This window comes from Phaseolus vulgaris, chromosome 9, assembly GCF_000499845.2.
Source record: "Phaseolus vulgaris cultivar G19833 chromosome 9, P. vulgaris v2.0, whole genome shotgun sequence".
In the NCBI taxonomy this organism is placed as follows: domain Eukaryota; kingdom Viridiplantae; phylum Streptophyta; class Magnoliopsida; order Fabales; family Fabaceae; genus Phaseolus; species Phaseolus vulgaris.
In genome coordinates, this window is record NC_023751.2 from 439,072 (window position 1) to 461,043 (window position 21,972).

At 37.3% G+C, this 21,972-nt stretch overlaps 2 protein-coding genes and 1 non-coding gene across 3 annotated transcripts; 1 reads left to right on the forward strand and 2 right to left on the reverse strand.

Annotated features, from left to right (window-relative positions):
- Positions 1–323: 323 nt before the first annotated feature.
- Positions 324–2,582, forward strand: LOC137820047 (amidophosphoribosyltransferase, chloroplastic). Its single transcript, XM_068623827.1, has one exon. The coding sequence runs from the start codon at positions 529–531 to the stop codon at positions 2,254–2,256; it is 1,728 nt and encodes a 575-aa protein (XP_068479928.1). The 5' UTR covers positions 324–528; the 3' UTR covers positions 2,257–2,582.
- Positions 2,583–3,810: 1,228 nt separating this feature from the next.
- LOC137820398 (tRNA-dihydrouridine(47) synthase [NAD(P)(+)]-like) lies at positions 3,811–9,017 on the reverse strand. Its single transcript, XM_068624471.1, has 10 exons — positions 8,689–9,017; positions 8,479–8,595; positions 8,150–8,386; positions 7,388–7,676; positions 6,996–7,279; positions 6,242–6,514; positions 5,758–6,039; positions 5,487–5,607; positions 4,937–5,106; positions 3,811–4,121 (listed from the first exon to the last, which is right to left on the reverse strand). Exons 1-10 carry the CDS (start codon positions 8,923–8,925, stop codon positions 4,023–4,025), a joined length of 2,109 nt encoding a protein of 702 aa, XP_068480572.1. The 5' UTR covers positions 8,926–9,017; the 3' UTR covers positions 3,811–4,022.
- A 233-nt stretch (positions 9,018–9,250) lies between these two features.
- TRNAL-CAA (transfer RNA leucine (anticodon CAA)) lies at positions 9,251–9,334 on the reverse strand. The gene has a single exon. It is a non-coding gene; the product is annotated as a tRNA-Leu (tRNA).
- Between the last annotated feature and the right edge of the window lie 12,638 nt (positions 9,335–21,972).

The window sequence follows — 21,972 nt, forward strand, 5'->3', positions numbered from 1 at the left end:
TTATTTTAATTCAAGCATTTGTAGCTTTAAAAAAATCTTAATATAAATATAGTTTTTAATTTCTAATCCCTTGATCGAATCGTTAATAATCTCTTGTTGCCGGTAAAAAAAACTCTATCCATGATTATTGTTACCTTAATAACAAAAAAAAATAAAAAAAAATAAAAATATATATATATATATTACCCTAATTGAATTCTCATTATATTTTATTATTATTCTTCTGGAGACTTTCTCTACAATTACGCCATTGGCTTAAATTATGAAAAGATAAATAAAAAAACTACCAATAAAAAGAGAAGGCAAGTTAAGTGAAATTATGGAAGGAGGAGAATAAATATATTATAATGATAAAATAAATAAAAAATTAGAAGGTGGGGGAATCTTGGGAATGAGAAAGGGTCAAAAAGAGTTGTTTGGTGGGTCCGAGGAAGAACTAAGAAAAGGCAGAGGAAAGTGTTTGTGTTTTAAATATCAATACTCTTAACCCTACTTTCTTCTCCTCCTATTCTTGTTTTTCTTCTTATCATGGCCGCTTCTAATTTCTCTACCCTCTGCTCTTCTTCACACTCCAAACCCTCCTCTTTCCCTTTCTGCAACACACAAAGCTTCATCACCACCACCAACAACAATAACACTCTTTTTCTCAGCAACACCAACTCCCTCCAAACCCTTCTCTCTCATTCCACTCACAACCCCCGCTACCTTCTGCCTCTCCCATGCACCAAAGCCACAAACACTTTCGCCTCCTTCGATGATGATGACGAAAAGCCCCGCGAAGAGTGCGGCGTTGTGGGCATCTACGGCGACCCAGAAGCCTCCCGTCTCTGCTCCCTCGCCCTCCACGCCCTCCAGCACCGTGGCCAGGAAGGCGCCGGCATCGTCGCCGCCCACGACAACCTCCTCCACTCCGTCAACGGAGTTGGCCTCGTTTCTGACGTCTTCGACGAGTCTAAGCTATCTCAGCTACCTGGTTCCTCCGCCATTGGCCACGTCCGCTACTCCACCGCTGGCCACTCCAAGCTGTGCAACGTCCAACCTTTCGTCGCCGGCTACCGTTTCGGCTCTGTCGCCGTCGCGCACAACGGAAACTTCGTGAACTACCGCTCCTTACGCGCCAAACTGGAAGACAACGGGTCTATCTTCAACACGACCTCCGACACCGAGGTCGTCCTACACCTGATCGCCACCTCCAAGCACAGACCTTTCTTACTCAGAATCGTTGACGCCTGCGAGAATCTGAAGGGTGCGTACTCTCTGGTGTTCCTCACGGAGGACAAGCTGGTGGCAGTGAGGGATCCCTTCGGGTTCCGACCTTTGGTGATGGGAAGGAGAAGCAACGGCGCTGTGGTTTTCGCCTCGGAGACATGCGCGCTGGATTTGATCGAAGCGACGTATGAGAGAGAGGTGAACCCGGGTGAGGTTGTGGTGGTGGACCACACTGGAATCCAATCCCTCTGCCTCGTGTCTCATCCAGAGCCAAAGCAATGCATCTTCGAGCACATATACTTCGCCCTTCCCAACTCTGTTGTCTTCGGGAAGTCTGTGTATGAGTCTAGGAGAAAATTTGGGGAAATATTGGCCACTGAGAGCCCCGTCGAATGCGATGTTGTGATCGCGGTTCCTGATTCTGGGGTGGTGGCTGCGCTTGGTTACGCTGCAAAAGCTGGGGTTCCCTTTCAGCAAGGGTTGATAAGGTCGCACTATGTCGGGAGGACTTTCATCGAACCCTCGCAGAAAATAAGAGATTTTGGAGTGAAGCTTAAGCTGTCACCGGTGCGTGCCGTGCTTGAAGGGAAGAGGGTTGTGGTGGTGGATGATTCCATTGTGAGGGGCACCACATCGTCCAAGATTGTGAGGCTGATAAAGGAGGCGGGTGCTAAGGAGGTCCACGTGAGGATTGCGTGTCCACCCATTATTGGGTCGTGTTACTATGGCGTGGACACGCCGAGTAAGGAGGAATTGATTTCCAACAGGATGAGTGTGGAGGAAATGAAGGAGTTCATTGGGTGTGATTCCCTCGCTTTTCTTCCCTTGGATAGGTTGAAGATGCTGTTGGAGGATGATTCTCCTAACTACTGCTATGCTTGTTTCTCCGGTAAGTACCCTGTTCAGCCCGAGGAACATGAAACCACGAGCCTCCATGAGTTTGATTGGGACGATGCTTTGAATAATGGGAGTTTGAAACCTATTGAGGAGGAGGGTTGGGTTAGAAACCAGGAGGGAGTGTCTGAGGATAAGATTGTTAGTGTCTGAGAAATGGTAATGCTTCTGTTCTGTTACGTTGGGTAAGCTAAGTGGATGTTCGCCATTGGGTTGAGTACATAAATATGTCAACCCTCAAACTACTACTATTACATCTACCTATAACTATACACAGTACTCTGGATTCTCAAACCGCCCTGCTTAATAAGCAACGTTTGTTGGTCTGCAAGTGTGTTGAGATATGCATATATGGAGCTCTTTCCTTGTTTAGAATTGGAGGGACACACCAGATTAAATTCTGAAATTATGATATTTGTCAATGTACTTCCTGAAATTACTCAAATACTATAAACTTTGAAGCATAGTTGTTTCAAACATTTAAGGGACCGATAATGACTGTTAATTTTAATTTCTCTATATCTATCTGAGTATATAACACTAGTTAAGAGGAGGAATCTGTTTAAATTTGATCCGTAGTCAATCTAATATTTTTTTAATTATGTTTTCGTACATCTTTAAACAAGTTATAACTTTTGATTTGTTGTTATAATTAAATTATTAAAAATTGACGATATGCTTGGTTTGATAAGTGCAAGGTCATAATATTAAAATTAGTTCCTAGTGATAATCGATTGGTTTTGTTGCCAATGGCATCGCCTTATAGGCGGGATGTCGCATTTTTTTTACAAAACACAAAAAAGTAAGTACAAATAAATGTGATGATCCCAAAGTTTATAAAAAGATGCTGTTGTGTAAATGTGCCGTACCAAAATAACGAAATAATACTTTGAAGTAATAGCAGAAACATCTCAACCCAAAAAGAGAAATATTAAGTGATGTTGATCCCAAATTAAAATATATAATAAAATTGCTCTTGGTTTCAAAAATAAAGAAAAGTGCCTCTAAGTAAGAAAGAGAAAAATATCTATCCAAAATTTAGAAAAAATCGAGCTTTACAGAACGTGAGGTTAATACTAAATTTTAAAAAAATGTTGCTTTAGTAGAACATTAAAACTCACGAAATAATGTCTTTACGTAGAATAGAGAAGCATCATTGCCCAAAACAGAGAAAAAAACATGTTAAAAAACAAAACGCCGATCCAAAACAAAATAATAATAACTGTTATTTCGGGATTGTCCTCGAACGAAAAAAATAAAAAGCACGTACAGAATACCTTTTTGATTTTCCTTTGTTTCCATGTTGTAACGATTGTCAGCATATTAATACCTTGATTCATTCGTGTCATTCTATTAGTGTGGTCGAATTAAGTATTGTCACTTATCAAGATGCTTCACTTATAGCATGCTACCACGAATAGAATGGTCGATCACACGTGTTTGGTCCACTTTTTTCCCACCAGTTTTGAATGAATGCTGAGAAGTTCATATAAATTAAAACACATTTAAACAAAGGTCACTTCAATCCAAATTCTCTCCAACCACCCTCCTCATCACATAAATGAGTATTGCGAGCACAAAATTCAAAATTGACCCCAGCGTAAACCTTCGTATCACTCTAAAAACAATTATTGCTTACACTTCAAATGTCAATTTTATTAAATGTGTAGTCTCTTAGTAGAGAGGATTGAAACTATAGAATGCGGGTTGAAAAGTCAAAGTCAAAGTCAATGATGAATAATTCCCCAAATGAAACAAATAGATAAGAATGCAGACTAATGTCTCTTCCGCTTTTTCAAGCTAACACGGGGCAGTAAGAAACAGGAAAAGGCATCAAATAGTCAAATACAACACCAGATGTCTCCTCATGAGTCAGCAGTTCATAAGAAAATGGTTCTCATCAAAATTGGTATGTATAATTAACCATTTTCAGCTCTATCGTAAGCGTTTGATTTATGCTTTGGTGCAAATGTAAAGCCATCGGGAACCTTGCCAAGTAACATCTCTGATATTCGTATCTGTACATGAAAAGTAATATGTAAAATAAGAGGAAACATATGGAAAAGAATATGTATAGGGGAAAAATATATGAAAAGTAATATGCAAATTAAGAAGAAAAAAAAGTTGGAATAGCACGAGGGCTGAGATATTATCCTACTATAATAAGATGCTTTAATAAGAAATGTGCTCAACGGTAAAAAATGCAGTATTAAATTTATTGCCACGGGCTAATCCAGAAAATGTTTCGTATTAATTTATGCTAAACCCCTTTTTTCTTTATAACTTTCAGAGGTGATGCAGAGCCGAGCCTATCAGTTAATTAGTTAATGTATATAAACTATTGACCTGGCTTGAAGGTTTATTTGGGTCTAATCCTTTTCCATGCTAGGACTTCAATACATGCCAAAATCGCCTAAGGAGAGAGATTCTACCACTTTTTTGTCAGTAGGTGCTACGCTTCCCCCATCTTATCTCCAATGCAATCATTCTTAATCTTATCTAAGCATGTCACACTCATCCAACGCAACATTCTCATCCCCAACTATAAACCTTTTTATACAAGCCAAAACAATTAATTAATTATTATGCCTATTTGCAAAATTGAAGATAACTTAAAAGATTATAATTAAAAATCATTTGATAGATTGTGAGACTGTAAATAAATAATTAGCAAGTGTTCCTAGTCTCAATCTTCATCTTTCACAAAACATACATCTTATGTTTAATAAAAAAACATGTTCTGCTGTTTGAGGCAGCACATGATAGAAAACACCTCCATGAACTCAATTTCCCTAATGAAATTAACAGAGACTTGAAATTAATAACTGCATACCCAATCAGCAGCAGAGTCCGAGGCCATTAGTGTCTCAAGCTCATCACGCCCATAGTAAGAAGGTGGACGCCAGTTTAACCGTTGTGGAACCACATCCAAAAGACCAACAGGTACATACCTGAAAGTGTAGCTAAGCCATTCCAACAAGAACCGCCTTGTGGTCTCAACCCCTGCAGAACAATATATAAATAAAAACTTCACAATTGGGAAAAGGGGGTGAAGGAAAATAGACACTTAAAAACTGGGGCACAAAAGCATAAACAATAATGCTTGCGGTTAAAGTTTGATTATGCACTATATATCCATTCATGCAAGCAAATTTGACAGTCTTAAATTATGCCTCTCCAAAACAACATGCTCCTAGTCTAAAAGGACCCTTCCCCAACGCAAACGTTGCATCCTTTTTAAGGAAAAAAGAGAACCCATGCCATGTAGACATCATCCATGCTTTGCACAAGATAATTAAAAAACCCTCAACACCTGTTTTTGTTTTTTTATTTTGCAGTGCGTACCAGTGGCTATCGTAATTATTTCACAGCAGGAAGTATACCTTTTGTGTCAGAACCCCAGTGTTCAAGACCAAAATTTACAAAATCCTTTAGAATATTTAGTCGCTCGCCAGAACTGATGTCCCAATTCCTTTGTTCCTTGATCTCCGTAAATATCCAAGGCTGCACGACATAGCCATTAGTTAACAAAAAAAAAATGTCCAGATCAGACACCCATAATGCTTCCAATGAAGACAACTGGCATGAGATGTAATACTCAAAGACAAACTAAAATAAATGAGAGAATGGCCAGTTGAACCAAGGTATACTTACTTTAATCAGTGCACCACGAGCAATCATGTCCGTAGCAAGTTCAGGACATTCAGTTCTGTGATTGTTCCATTCCACAAATGAAAAAACATCTCCATTCCCCACTACTGGCAACGTAGTAGGGGCTTTCCTGGCACACTGATATACATAGTCCCAGTCAGCAAGCTTGCTATAGCGTTGTTGACGTGATCTACCATGTATTGTCACGGCACTGGCTCCCCAAGAGCCAATGTCTGCTATCAGAGAATCAATGCGGTTCTTCCCTTCAAAATAAGCAGTCCGTACCTAGTTCAATACATAAGTCGTTAGTGCACACTTTTAGAAGCAGTTTTAAAGAATATGACAATACACTTTTTTTCAAGCATAGGGGATGGACCTGGCTCAGAAAGTAAAAAGTTTAAGAGACACAAAACAGAGGAAGCTACTAAGATGCTAAAGAGAATGACAAATCATTGTGTCCAACTGTGTAGTATGGCATGTCAAATACCTTGATAGTTATTGGTTTGTCCACTGTACCCGAAGCTACTTCTACTATACTTTTCATCCGCATTGGTTTTGTTAAAAGAGCTGATCCAGCACCCTTGTTCACAACTATGTCAATAGGGCAACCCATATTTATATCAATAAAATCTATTGTGCATTCTTGCTCTATTAGTTCAACTGTTCGTGCCACAGTATCTGGATATGCCCCACAGATTTGTACACCAAATAAATCTTCAGATGAATGACGTCTTAGCAATGCCCATTCTGACGCTTGACCCTATAACAAAAGTAAAATCACAACAAATAGAACGTGAATACAGCTTGGCCCGTAAAAGAAAAAACAGATGGTTGGAAAAGAGAATATGTCGAAGTTGTGCAGAATAGAACAGGAAGGAAGGATCGGAGAAAATTTATTGATTTTATATCATTACAACGGAATTTTAGGCAAACATATGGATGATTTACTGCTTCCAAAATTAAGGAGTTTACATTTAAAAGCATGCCTTCAACGTTGTCTACCTATAGGGGATATAATCAACTTGAAAAATATTTTTTGGGAAGAAAAGACAGAAATCAAACTATTTGGGAGGTGCCTGAAATCCATATCACATCACCAAAGTTAGATCAAGCACATGCTAAAACTTTCACTTTTGCAGGTACACCAGGAAACAAACTCCAGACAGAAGATATATGTTATACTGAAGATGAAAGAAAGCAAAATGATTTAAACCAACCAGTAAAAAATCCATATATTTTACCTGCAAAAGATTTGTGCACATTGCCATTTCACCACAAGTTACATCAGCACCTAATACTTTGCAAACTCTCCGGAAAGGGAGATTGCCAACAGTAGTTAACGGTGCCAGATACAACTTCCCTCTAAAATCAATAAGCTTCTTCTCACGTGAGTGAAGCTTCAGGCTTAAATCAGTTTCTGGGACTATATCCTCAGCTTCAGATTTTGTGCTTAAATCAGTTTCTGGGACTATATCATCAGCTTCAGATTTTGTGCAACTTCTTTCAACAATTTTCTCTGTAACACCTATTTCAGTGATATGAAGCCAAGTTACACAAACTGGACATAAAGCAAAAGAAATATTACACAAGTCATATCAATCATAAACTGCAACAACTACAGTTGAACTATGACCTTCATTTTCTGCCTCCATAGGACCACAATTCTCTTCATTTGCTGCCTCTTTAGGACTGCAATTTTCTTCAGTTTTTCTTCGCTTCAGGGGACAACGTTCATCAGATTCACATTTTCCATCTATGCCATTATCATCATCTTTCATAACTTCAGCAGGGCATTCCAACTTAGAACCTGAGTCAGACGTAACAACACAAGAGCCACTGTCATCAGAATGATCACACTTATTTGAACCAGTGTCAACTCCCTCTTTATTTTCCAAGTCATTCCTTTTTGACTTAGACGGTCCCTACAACATTTTTTAAAAGAAACAGATAGATTGATCAACATGAAATAAAAATAACTGAAAACGAACAGGAAGTTAGATGTACATCACAGCCACATTTAGGGATGGACTATGACCAAAGGAGAACACTAGCAATGGCATTTTAAACCTAGAATTTAAGGTCATTACTGTTTACGCTTAGGAAATAAAAATAGGAGCATGATAATCAAAATTTACATGGGAATTGAACATTTGAATCCACCCAATTTAATCTCTGAAAATCTAAGACAGAAAACTTTCAAGTGACACAAAAATACATCTTACTTGAGTAACTGGCTTCAAAGCCAACAATGTAACAAAAATGGCAAGAAAGACGCTTCTCTATAATTTATTCCCCAACAACAGGTAAAACCTTCTTCGTCTTTTATGGCCTTTTCCAAGGTGATGGAGAAAAAACATGATGAAACAAAACAAAAAGGAGAGAATAAATAAAATACCAGAAGGCTGAGACTTTTGAGTTTGGCATCTGCCTTGGAGAAGCTCATCTTATTTTTCCACAAAAGCTTTTGAACATCCTTGCTCAATCCATTCACCTCGGAACTATTCTTCAGGCCATTACAATCGCCAGAAGGCACACCACCTTCATGCGTGCTCGAAAATCTACACGCTAAGCCATAAGGGCAAGAGCCCCCAGATTTAACGAACGGGCATTGTCCTTCTAGATCAGACGGTTTCTGCACTTAATAGTAATTAGGAATTACATAATCGGAATCAGTTCGTAAAAAAACCAGTGCCGAAATCAAAGCAATTAAGCAGCAGCACCTACCTGCGCCTCGAAGCCTTCCAAATCATGGCTGAACCGACACTTGTCTTTATAAGGACACGAACTAACATCACCCGTCTTCGCAATTACGGGACATAGGTTTTTTGCTGACTTTTGTTCCTGCAAAGTTCAAAAGCAACCAAAGTGCAACGATATTTGAAATGTGGAAAGAGAGTGCATTTGCGGAGACAAGCAAATGAGAAGTTGACGTACCTGACGACGTTCGCGTTTGAGTTGGCGCTTAGACTTCTTCTCCTTGGCCAGAACGGAGGTTCTGTTTTCGTTGGGAATGGAAACGTCGTCGTTTGGAGCGGAAGACCGAACCGGAGGTGGGCGTAGGAATTCCTTCTTAACGGGGGCTATGGCCCTGGACACGAGTTCCTGCGGGGTTTGGTCGGCGGCAACAACCCTCGGGACAGAACCTCCTTCGTCACGTTCCTCCTCGCCCATGTTGTGTTAACCGCTTTTGCTTTTCGCCAGAACACAACCAGTAGGGTTTTAATGAAAGAAACTCGAACAAAATATCACGTCTTGTCCTTTTGAAAAAAAAAAAAAAATTGAAAAAAAAAATTGAAAAAAAAAAAAAATTGAAAAAAAAAATTGAAAAAAAAATTGAAAAAAAAATTGAAAAAAAGAAATTGAAAAAATATAATTTGAAAAAATATAATTTGAAAAAATATAATTTGAAAAAATATAATTTGAAAAAATATAATTTGAAAAAATATAATTTGAAAAAATATAATTTGAAAAAATATAATTTGAAAAAATATACAAATGTCAGAAGTGGGATTTGAACCCACGCCCTCGTTAGAGGACCAGAACTTGAGTCTGGCGCCTTAGACCACTCGGCCATCCTGACCTAATACATGAAATAAATACATTTTTTTATTTTCTTAAAGTAAATCTAAAAACAAACAAAAGTTGACATTCCAACTATATGTGAGGCACGCAAGACATTTTTAGGTGAGGGTGAAAATGTATAATTTTTTTGAAGATAAATTTCAAAAACTAATAAAACATATATATAAAAAAATCCACCATCTAACAGTCATTAAATTATTTCTCATAAACGATAATATTTAAACACTCATTTTTTCTAAAATTAATTGATACCACATTTTTTATCGCATACTTGTAATTTTTTTTTCTCTTTTTATCATCTTAGGTGTTTAATGACGTAGTTGTATCCAGGTAATATCTTTCTTTTTCAATTAATATGATTCAAGTTTTTTTGTTGAACACATTTTTTGGAGTTTAGTCTTTTGATTAGTTCTAATTTTTAAGCCAAAATCAGAACATCGTGTTGTTCTCTCACTTTTTGTAAGCACTGGTCGAGCTTCTAAGTAACCAGGAGTCATGGCCCTAGTTTTTCTTTTTTTAAATTACAAAGAGATCTTGAGTGGAAAAAAAATATTTATACGAGAGTCAAATTAGTAAATAAGATGTAAATACGGAAATGTAATGGTATATGATTTTGTTACTGCACATTGCATGATTACTTGTAAAGTTGTTTTTAAAAATTTTAAATGATTGTATTTTGATTATTTGTTACAAAACTTAATAATTCATATTTATTCAAACTTAATAATTCATTGATTTATTTCATATCTTCTTTACTTTAGATTTTGAAAACCAAGTTAAATGTTATTTTAAGTAATTGTCTGTTGTATAACATTTATTTAGGATTTCACAAACTCAAATAAATTTCGTAACATAATTATCACTATAGGTTTTTTTCTTGCAAAGGAAAGGAAGATATTGATTCTACCTTTATCTCTTTGCACTATCGTTGTTTCTGATTAATGATGTCACGAAATTTTCGATCGTCAATTAGGGGTACCTAAGGTACTTTAATGACTAAGTTAGAGTTCGATATAAGGTATGTAAGGGTAATAAATATTATTTGATGTGTACCTTTATCTTGGTTTGTGTGCACATGTATAAGATTGTGATAGGTCTCTAACACTGGGTCGAGATTAAAGCAGGTTATCGGGTTAACCTCATAGTTTATGTAACATTTTGTATTGTGATTACGTTACTCATCTGATGGAGGAGGGCTCAAGCTCACCACACTATGAAAGCCAAGCTTCCAAGGCTAGACCGTCTAGCCTATGAAGAGGAGCGTCTAGACTCAAAGAGGAGCGTCTAGCCTATGATAAGAAGCGTCTAGACCATGATGAGGAGTGGCTACATAAGGAGCATCTAGAAGGACCGTCTAGCTCACCACACATGGATCAAGCTACGGTTTTGAAAAGCCTTGTAATTGTTACATGGAGGCCCAATAGGGGTACTTAGTAATTAGAGTAGTGTAGAAAGCATATTTGAGTGAAACTTTCTAGAAGCTTTCTAGGTGTGACCGGTCATGGCACATGGCTTATGATTTGCATTTCATTTGGTTTCCATTTCATTAGCTATTAGCTTAGCTTCTACGTCCAAATAGCCTATAAATAGGAAGGCTATCTCTTGTATTTTCCAAGTTTATTGTGAGTAAAGTTATGCTGCCATTTTGTGCCAAGCTTTGCTTCTCCCTAGAATTCTAGGCTCTAAACTTCATCTCCTTCACCTCTCCTTGGGTTGGCCGAACCTCCCTAGCTTCATACATATCATGCACCTTCAAGATCAACACCACTCTTAGGAGGATCTTGCTCACACACCTTCATAGCTTCCGCACCACTTTTCCTTACATGATTCAAGAAGACCTTCATGAAATGCCATCATCATCTATGCTAAGGAAAATTTTTTCAGTCTATGAAAACTATGTTGGTCATGTCACTTGAAGGATATTCGGTTAACTATCTTAACCGAGACTCACTTAGTGTCATATGGTACATGTTTATATTATTACCCATTTTCATCAACTTCTAATAAGTTCATAACATTCCATTATCAAATTATTAAATTAATAACATTAAAAATATTAAGCAGTGTGAACTTTTAATCCACAAACTTGTTATACCTTTATAACATTTATAATCTTTGTAAAGCCTAAACATAATATATAAAGAGAATTATACTAATTCTACCAAATTAGTTATTTATTGTATTAATTGGAAATTAACATAATTATCTACCACTTTTATTTAATCAAATTTTCTATTTTGATACAAGGTTATGCTCAAAGCTCAAAGGTATCAAAATTCTAAAAGATTAAAATTTATCATATTACGAGTCTCTCTCGTTCAAATGTTCCAGTCACACTCTTGTATGAGAAAATTGTATGTTAATATTTACTTCAACACTTCCAAGCCCTATGAGCTTAACAACATTTACTTGAACGGAATTTTGATGTAAATATATACATTAGAACATTTTAGTGTATGATATATTACACTTTTTTATAGGTCTACCCATGCCATGTAACTAACTACTTTGAGGGATATAAAATCTCATTCACTTTGCTTTAAGATCTTAAGCATATTTAAGTCCCACAGTACATTTTTTTTTGTACTGGAAGATAAATTAAAATATAATATAATCATCTAAAAGAACTCATTTTTCGAGGTAAAGATCTTATCTCTTCCTATATTGCAATATACTGTAAATAATAGATCTCACATTTAATTTTTTTGTTGAAGATCTATCACTAAAGATTATCTCAACAAGTTTTCAAAGTTTATGGAAATTCACCATCATCATGTGGGTGAAACTATGATAGAGAGTATGTAAATTAAGTCGTCTACATCTTTTTGAGACCATTATATTCTTACTTGGGAAACTAAGATAAAAAAAAACAACCAAAAAGTTTAACATTAAACTAAAAGACATCATATAAATATCATTACATTAACAATTATTTATAATAGGTTAAATTTCATATAACTGTCATTTTCGTAATGTAAATTTTTCCCAAATAAAAATTTATACTAGTTTCTCTTACCTCAATTTAAGGTTAGGAACTATAAACTAAAAGGTTGAGAAGAAAAATGTTGAGACAAGAAAAATAAAATCCTTTATCCTCTTAAAATTAAATCTAACCAATAATAAGACAAGTCAAAGTTCGTAATCTACTTTAAAAGGAAGGAAAACAAATATCATGCATTTGGTTATTTAATTTTTTTTGTCTGTCTACATCTAATTTAATTTCAGAAAAAATTAAGGTTTTAACAGGTTAAGAACACTTTCTCTTATTCCATTTTATCTCCCCAATAGATTGTATTCATAAACAATTATCTAGAAAATAAAAGTTTATGTTGAGATTTGAAAGATGGAAAAAGAAATATAATAATAAAAGATAACGAACTTGATAAATAATATATTATTTTTTTTACAAAGAGGAAGGAGGGAATTTTTTTTTTCAATTGTCCATTAGCATCCTTTGCTTAATAAGTTCACATAATTTTTTGTATTGTTTTTTGTCCGCTAAAACTAGATCCCATTCACAATCGTGTTGAGAGCCACCAACAACATGAGGAGCACGAGACAAGGATCTGTTGCGCCCTCAGGAGGGGACAACGTCTCCATGCAACAACTCATGGAGACCATACGTCCCCTTCAGGAGGCGGTAGTAGCGTCCAGAGTCGACCATGATCGTTTCCAGGTTGATCTGGCTAGATCGCAAGCAAACAATGAAGAGTTGCGCAGAACCAATGAGGAACTGTGTAGGAATTTGCAAAACGTAGGAGAACGCACTGTGGATGAGCGAGCCCCGTCGCTGCCTGTGAAGGCTCCCCCTATGTCGTTCTTTCAGGTGATCATGGACACTGTGATGTCGGGCGCCCCTAGTGCTTTCATCGAGGGGGGTAAGACAAAGAGGAGAGTATGCTCGGTAGCCACCCAGCCTCTAAGGGAATAAGGGGTCACCCGACTCGAGATCGCCCGGGAGGGACGACCCGAGCCTGCAGAAGAGGTGCTGGAAAGGGAGATCGGGGGTAAGAAGTTCAAGTTTGGCAGATCTTTGGGCCAAGAAGCGCAGGACTAGATTGTCGAGGTCATAGCACGGCACATGGATGCTTTCGCATGGTCATCCTCAGACATGCCTGACATCGACCCCGATTTCCTGTGCCACCACCTCAGCATGGACCCAAAGGTCCAACCTGTCCGTCAGAGACGAAGAAAGTTCAATGACGATAGGCGACAAATCATCAAGGAGGAAACTCAGAAACTGCTGAGCGTTGGTCACATCAGGGAAATACAATACCTAGAGTGGCTGGCAAACGTAGTACTGGTCAAGAAGGCCAACGAGAAGTGGAGGATGTGTGTGGACTTCACGGACCTTAATAAAGCCTGCCCGAAGGACTCCTACCCGCTACCCAATATCGACGCCCTGGTAGACATCGCCTCAGAATGTAGACTTTTGAGCTTCGTGGATGCTTTCTCAGGGTATAACCAGATCCGCATGCATCCCCGGGACGAATGCAAGACGGCGTTCATGACAGAGCTCTCCTACTAGTGTTTCAAAGTGATGTCCTTTGGGATCAAGAATGCAGGGATGACCTACCAGCGGCTGATGGACAAAGTACTTGCGCTCATGATAGGGCGGAATGTCCAGGCGTACATGGACGACATGGTGGTCACCTCCTAGGTGAAAGACCAAATCGCCGATTTGAAAGAGTTATTTACTACAATAGCTAGATATAGGTTGAAGCTGAACCCTGAAAAATGTGTGTTTGGGGTGGAGGCAAGCAAGTTCTTAGGGTTCCTACTCACTGAGCGTGGGATAGAAGGGAACCCAGAAAAGTGTGTTGCAATCATAGTTATGCGCAGCCCAATCTCGGTGAATGAAGTGCAACAGCTGACAGGGTGGATGGCTGCTCTGTTCAAATTCGTGTCAGCAGGGGGAGACAAAGGGCATCCCTATTTCCAATGCCTCAAGAGAAATAGCAGGTTCATCTGGACTAAGTGATGGAAAAACGATCTTCTTCTTCTAGTAATGATCTTTGTAATTTCTTCTTTGGATGAATGATAAAGGAGATATGATGAGCGGAAGCATTAAAGAAACTCAAGAGGAGTTTCCATGGATTGAAGTGGAGTAGGAATTTGTGAGAGTGAAAGGTGAGGCCAACTCACTAGGAAAGAGTCTAGGCTAAGTCTTGAAGGAGACTAACCTAGGGAGAACTTAAGAACAAGTAGAATGGCCAAAATTAGGCAACATTTCATTACTAATTCCAAGTTAAAGAAATACATGTACAAGAGACTCCTCTTTATAGGATAAAGTCTCTCAAAAACTCTCAAATGAGAGTGTGACAAGTGTCACCACCTTATTGGTGCAAATCCTCTCCATTAAGGAGAAGACATGTGGAGACTCATGCCTTCCTTGCCTACATTTCTATTTGCACCCCTCTTTTACTATTTTACACATTACTTTGTTTTCTATTTACATCTTTCTCTACTTTGGCCCAAAATACAAGGACCAAAACTTCCTAACTACTCTATACAATTTTTACAAGGCTAAGAAGAAGAAAAAGACTTTACAAACTCTTTATTAAAGCTCGATCTTCGTCTATCTTCTTGGCCAAAAGTTTTGAGGCTAGAGGGTTTCCATCATCCCCTCCCTCTTGAAAAGGATCTGTCCTCAGATCTGAATGATGCTCAATGACAGCAACCTCTGTTTATTTGATGTTTTCCTCCTGGGTCAAATGTCAATCTACAATAAACATCAAACAAACATGAGATAAATTTCTTTTTTAAAAGAAAATTAAAACAAAAGAAAACTAAACAAAAATAATGCCCTTTATCTTTAGATTTCTTTTTAAAGAAAAACATAAGGCCCCTTTCAAAAGTATTTTTGTTCACTTTGTGTTGTTTATTGCCCAAGCTAGGCAACAACATCACAAAGTTTGGTTTTTGGGATTTTTGTAAAGAAGAATGAACATTATATAATTGAAAATAAGAGTTCAAAGTATTGCAATCCCCCTTTAAGGATTCTTTCTCAGCCATGCTTTGAGGGAGTGTCATAAAAGGTTCTTCTTCTTCGTGGGTTTCCTCTTCTTCCTTTTCAATCAAACATTCTTCTGGTTCAGCTCCAAACATAGATTTTTCTTCAAGCACATCCTCACAAGGGTTTTCTAGAGAAGATAAAATGTTATCAATATATGATTCAACTCCAGAAAAAGAGTTTTTTATACTTTCTTTTTCTATCATCACTTTTTCTCTCTTTTCTTTCTCTTCTCTATCTTTCCTTTCGTTGTCCTCTCTTTCCCTTTTCTCCTTCTCTTCTTTCTTTCTGACAAGAGCTTGGAATTTTTCTCTAAACTCCTTTTCTCTTCTAACATATTCTTTTTCTCTGTATATAAAATTTCTTCCTTTTTCTACAAGCTCTTTCATTTCTTCTCTAAGCTTTTTCTTTTTCACATATGAAGGTGGAATAAACTTTCTTCTCATACACATCTTCAATTCATCCCAATTCAATATTTCTGATTTTCTACCAATTCTAACATCAGCTTCCCTTTGTATCCACCAAGACCTAGCATATTCTTGAAAACTTAGGGTAGCCATGGAAAATTTTCTAAATTCATCCAATTGATGTTTTTCAAAGATTTGATCAACTTTTGTTTCCCATTCTAAATATGCTTCAACATTTTTATTTCCATCAAAGTAAGGAATGTATACATCAGACTCAGTAGAATAATATAAACTTCTAGGCTCAAAACACATCCCTTCCTTTTTTTTATAATGAGGATTATAAATCTTTCTACTATGACAAGAAGTATACATAGACATATTAAGCTTTGTATTTAAAAGATTTTTCACAAGAAGGAAAGTGAGTTTAGCACACAAGGTAAATTCCCAGGAAAGAGAGGTGGGTCACAATGGACACTCTTAAGTACCAAGTCTTTCCTAGCCAGAACTTATCCCAATGCACTTCACAAGTCTCCTTCCAATGAAAACTTCTTCAACACAAACAAAGAGTTTTCTAAAGAAAGAAACTAAAAGAAAGCTTTTAAAATCTAAGAATTTAAATTGCAAAAATTTAAACTAGACGACTCCTAATGGTGAGGCTTGTAGGCACTTGTGAACCTTCAAGACACACTCACCGTCTAAAGCGTGTATCTAATAAGAAAATTAAAGAAAACTTGTAGGAGATGGAAGAACACCAAAGGCTCTTCCAAGACACCTAAAGTAAAGATAATGGCCAAATTACAAAACAATTGAAATCACACAAAATTTTAAAAAAATAATCTTCAAAGTTCTCTTCTCTTTTCTCACAAGTGTTTCTCTCCAAGCCTTTACTTGTTTGTCCTCCAAAGGTGAGTACCCCTTGCAAAGTCCTTTGCCTTCTCTTAGGATGCTACCTAGAAGTTAGCTCAATTCTTACAAAGAACAAATTCAAGGTATATTCCACTTCAAGAGGTCAATAATAAAAGCAATAAAAGCTCAATTTGAAGAGTGAAACTCAAAGGAGATTAGAGATGACAAACACAAAGATTATCCATAAAATCAAGACAAGCAAGAAATTAAAGGTTTTCAAGAAAGTAAGCACTCAAAAGAAGCACCTAAAGATTGGCACTGGAATTGGATTAAAAAAGAAAAACAAAGAATGATGAAAATTCTTAGTAAACCATGAAATCCAAAATGTTGTTGCCTAATGTAGCTTGGTCCAAAGAACTCAATTCTCGCGGGTCCCGCGCTAAGGAACTCCAATTGCCAAATTTAGTGTTTTATATTTTAAACAAACAGTTGGCGCGCACACTTCAATGTATCAAACTGACTCAACAATTACAAAGTATTTTCCAGAAACGCTAAATTATGAATTGGAATAACTCTCTAGAAATTGCTTCACCTTAATCAATTGAATGACTAACCTTCTCAAAATCACTTCAATTTCAGTTCCGCGTTTGAGAAGACGAAGCTGTGTGCACAATCATATAATGCAGTTTCTTCGTTCCTCTACTCTAGTCACTGGAGAACGCCGCACTAGTTCTTTGATTAATCCAACACAAATTCGTTCGTTCAACGTCTCAATCACGATTCTCGATTTGTACCGAAAAGAACTTAATAGTGTTCAAATTGCTCAGGACAAAACGACGAATAAAACAAATTGCTTCAATGCTTTAACAATCCAGTACAGAAACCGATTCCAATCATAGATTTCCAAAATCGCTCCAAAAAGAAATGAAGAACCAGATGAACGCAAAAGCAGAATCACAAATCTTCGGAATCGGAAGTGAAGCGGAAGAAGAACTTACATGAATAAATTCATTCTTCACTGTTTTAATTCTTCGATTTTCGATTCACCAAACCAACTCGATCGTGATTCAAACAGATTTCTCCGATCGTCTTCTCCGTTCACCGGTTTCGCTGGAAAACGCCACTGCCGTTTGCTATTCTTCCGTTTCCAATACCTCCACGCGCGATTCCGATTTAGGTCATCGGAAATCACTAACCTCCGATTGGCACCGTTACTATTCTTCGATCAATCTTCGCACACCGATTCAAAATGAAGCCGAAGAAGAAAAATGAAGCAGAAGATGAAGAACAATCAACACAAATCGCACCAGATATGCTATTCGTACCTCTGGATTCACTGTCCGCACCAAATATCCAATGAGATCTCCAAACAGGTTCAGATTAACATGCACAACACTGGAATCGCTTTTTGAACCACGAAAAACATTCGGAAAATTTTCGAGAATTTTCGAAAATGAATTTTGGAGAAGATGATAATGGAAACCTAACTTTAAAGAAAATTGCTAATGATCTAGTAGCAATTTATGAACTCAAAAATGAAAATCAAAAGCACTCAAGAGCTTTAATCTATGAAGATATTTGGAAAAAAACTTCAAAAAGTTCAACTAATGGAGTTTATGACAAATTTTGACTAAACATGACTCTAGACAAAACATATATGATTATAAAATCAAAATGACTCAATTATATGAAAATTTCACCGAACAAATTTGAAGAAAACTCAAAAAATTCAAAAGCACACATGAACATGAACACATGAACACAAGAACACCTAAAAGCACATACATGAAGGTTCAAGTAAGAACAATTAATTTGAACCGAACAAAAAGACAAAAAACACAAAATCAATCGGTAAACATTCAAGACAATAAAGAACATTATGAACAACACGGAATTTAGAAAAAAATAGAAGAAGATCTTACAACCATAGCTCTGAATACCAAATGATGGAAAAACGATCTTCTTCTTCTAGTAATGATCTTTGTAATTTCTTCTTTGGATGAATGATAAAGGAGATATGATGAGCGGAAGCATTAAAGAAACTCAAGAGGAGTTCCATGGATTGAAGTGGAGTAGGAATTTGTGAGAGTGAGAGGTGAGGCCAACTCACTAGGAAAGAGTCTAGGCTAAGTCTTGAAGGAGACTAACCTAGGGAGAACTTAAGAACAAGTAGAATGGCCAAAATTAGGCAACATTTCATTACTAATTCCAAGTTAAAAAAATACATGTACAAGAGACTCCTCTTTATAGGATAAAGTCTCTCAAAAACTCTCAAATGAGAGTGTGACAAGTGTCACCACCTTATTGGTGCAAATCCTCTCCATTAAGGAGAAGACATGTGGAGACTCATGCCTTCCTTGCCTACATTTCTATTTGCACCCCTCTTTTACTATTTTACACATTACTTTGTTTTCTATTTACATCTTTCTCTACTTTGGCCCAAAATACAAGGACCAAAACTTCCTAACTACTCTATACAATTTTTACAAGGCTAAGAAGAAGAAAAAGACTTTACAAACTCTTTATTAAAGCTCGATCTTCGTCTATCTTCTTGGCCAAAAGTTTTGAGGCTGGAGGGTTTCCATCACTTAGGAGTGTGAGGAATCCTTCCTCAAATTGAAGGAGTACTTGGCCACCCCCCGGTATTGTGCAAGCCACAATCAAGCACTTCGCTTTGGCTGTATTTCGCAGTCACAGATCGGGCGATCAGTTCGGTCCTGGTCCAGGAGCAGGACCAGGCACAAAGACCAATATACTTTGTGGGCAAAGTACTCAAAGGGTCTGAGTAAGGTACCAGGCCATAGAGAAGGCAACTTTGGAGATGGTATTTTCAGCGCGAAGACTCCGCCACTACATCCAGAGCTTCACGGTGATCGTGATGACAGACCTGCCCATTCGTAAGGTCTTACAAAATCCTCATGTGACAGGGCGAATAGTGCGCTGGGCAGTGGAACTACCAGAGTTCGATGTGCAGTACGAACATAGAGAAACAACCGATTGTTTTGTCAATCTGTCAAGGCTTTCTTGCTCTTTCTTTCTATATTTTGTTTTATCTGGAACAATTTTGTTTTCTCTCTTCCTAAAGTCTATTTGTGAAGACAAATAAGGGGAGATTATTTGGTTTTTGTGTTAAACTCTGCCAAACTCTATTTGCTTGAATGTTTATTATTCTGCTGCTGCTGCTGATGTTTAGAGTTTGTTTTTGGCTTGCTGTTTATGCTGGTTTTTCTGGTTTAAGGTTTATGCAAAAAACTAGTTAATGTGCTATTATAACCTGCTGTTAAAGATGCTCTGGTTTGCATAAGTTTTGCTTCGCAAGTGCTGCTTCAGATTCAAACAAAGTTCAACACAAGCAACCAGGGATTTGTCTTCTTCAAATAGGGGGAGATTGTTGATCAAGTGCTTTGAAGAATCCAAACCCTTTGTGCTTGATGCAAGGTTGTGTTGCTGCTGTGTTTTGGGAGGGATCTGGGTAGTTTTATATGTAATCCACTCCTTTGTTGAATCTAAAGCTGATGTGTTTTAAATCCTTTTTAAAATAAAGTGTTTTTCAAACTAAGTGAAAAACAACCTTTTGTTTTGTCGAATCAACTGGTTGTTTTACTCTTAGGAGTTTTTGAAAAGGTTGAAAACTATTTAAGTTTGGTTGACTTAACTGTCAAACCAAAAAATCGATTGTTTCGTGGTTTCAACCGATTGTTTCTTTGAAAATCCTAACAGAATTCTGTTTTGATGGTTGAATGAGCTTTAATTGATTTCCAACTGAATACACTCCTTCATTAAATGCTTTGACCAATCTTTGGAAAATATAAATAGTTTGTTTATGTTTTCAAACAAGTAAAAGAAATAGATTTGAGTTTTTAAGTTGTGAAAGAGTTGATTCAAGATTTGAACAATCACATCAAAGCTTTGGGTTTTCTAAGAGAGTGGAATAGGATTGCATTTGTATTGATTTCATATTGTTCTATAAACAAGTGTAATCTATTCTCAACCTTTTGTATTTTGGTGTTGTGTTGTCAAGGAGTGTTGTGTGCTTTTAAGGTGGTCAAGATCAATACTCTTGGTGTGTGATTGCCAAAGTGAGTGTGTTTCTTGAAGGGTTCAATGTCACTGCTTTGGTGGATTGTGTATTGTTATCTGGTTTGATTACTTAGTGGATTACCCAGTGGTTTTCTGGGGACTGGATGTAGCTCTTGGTTTAAGAGTGAACCAGTATAAACTGTTGGTGTATCTTTCTCTTACCCTTAAACTCATTTACATTTTGTTTTTAGTTTTTACAGATATAAACAACCGATTGTTTCGTAGAAACAACCAATTGTTTTTCTGCTGCTTTGTTGTTTTATTGATCTTGTTCTTGGCTAACCTGATTTCTGTTCTGGATTCATACAAAGAATTTTGTTAAAGCTTAAAAGGTTTCAAAAACCTCTCTTAAACAATTCACCCGCTCTATCATTTCAGGTTATACATCATAACAAAAACATCCACGGATGGCGTATGGCCAAGGTGGTTGCAGAGAATGGTGAAGGCCCGCACAAAGGCCCAGCTGTTAGGGTGCAGCTGGGCAGCGACCACGTTGATTTCGGTTAAAAGATCGCGCTCGAATCCCGTGAAAGGAAGGCAAAGCTTGAGCCGCTTGAAGATAGTGGCGTACATAAAGAAGAAGGGTTCCTCAGGGCTCGTGCCGTCAACACACACGGGCTCACCCTCCCTGCAAGGCAGAACCTTCACGTATATGTCGAGTTCCCTCTCGAATACGCAGAACTTCTCGCCAGACTCGCTTTTCTTATACTCAGCAATGTCCTTAAAGGTGTTTATTTGAGAAGTTTAAGCCAGAAGGCTATCTGGAGCCCAGCGATAGAGTGCTTTGTAATCGATGGAAAGTGGAGGGTTTGGTGTAGTTTTGGTTATGGCCATCTTAAGAGAGGAAACTATAGAAGAAAAGAGAAAAAAATGAAGATTTAGAGGGAAAAAAGGGTATGACTCTAAAACCCAGAAAAACAGAGAGTGTGAGAAAGCAAAGAGCAGAAATGTAAAGTGCGAAAAACATAAACAGTCCCAGAACAGTTATAACATGTTTTGAGCATCGAAATCACAAAGCAAAGGCGATCATGGATTAAAAAGCATACCTTTGAATAAGTTAGGGTTTGAAGGTAGAGGTTTTCAAAGAAGAAGACAAAACGTTCGATAGCGGGAAATGTTCGAGAAATGCTTAAGTGAAGTAATGAAACAGTGAAGGAGCATAGGGGTTTTGAAAGGTTTAACGTATACGAAGAAGCGCAAGTGCCAACGAGTCTTAGTCGTTGATCTTGCCACATGTACGTTGTTTAAAAAGTAAGGTGAGATGTCACTTCAGTGCATTGTTCATGTTCT

What these genes read in the sequence shown, in the direction of transcription:
- LOC137820047 (XM_068623827.1), top strand. Translation starts at nt 529, where the DNA reads ATGGCCGCTTCTAATTTCTCTACCCTCTGCTCTTCTTCACACTCCAAA.
- LOC137820398 (XM_068624471.1), bottom strand. Translation starts at nt 8,925, where the DNA reads ATGGGCGAGGAGGAACGTGACGAAGGAGGTTCTGTCCCGAGGGTTGTT. An exon ending in ACAAACCAATAACTATCAAG is followed by an intron (nt 6,040 to 6,241) that starts GTATTTGACATG and finishes GTATTGAACTAG; the next exon opens with GTACGGACTGCTTATTTTGA. An exon ending in CTGGGGTTCTGACACAAAAG is followed by an intron (nt 5,107 to 5,486) that starts GTATACTTCCTG and finishes ATTGTTCTGCAG; the next exon opens with GGGTTGAGACCACAAGGCGG.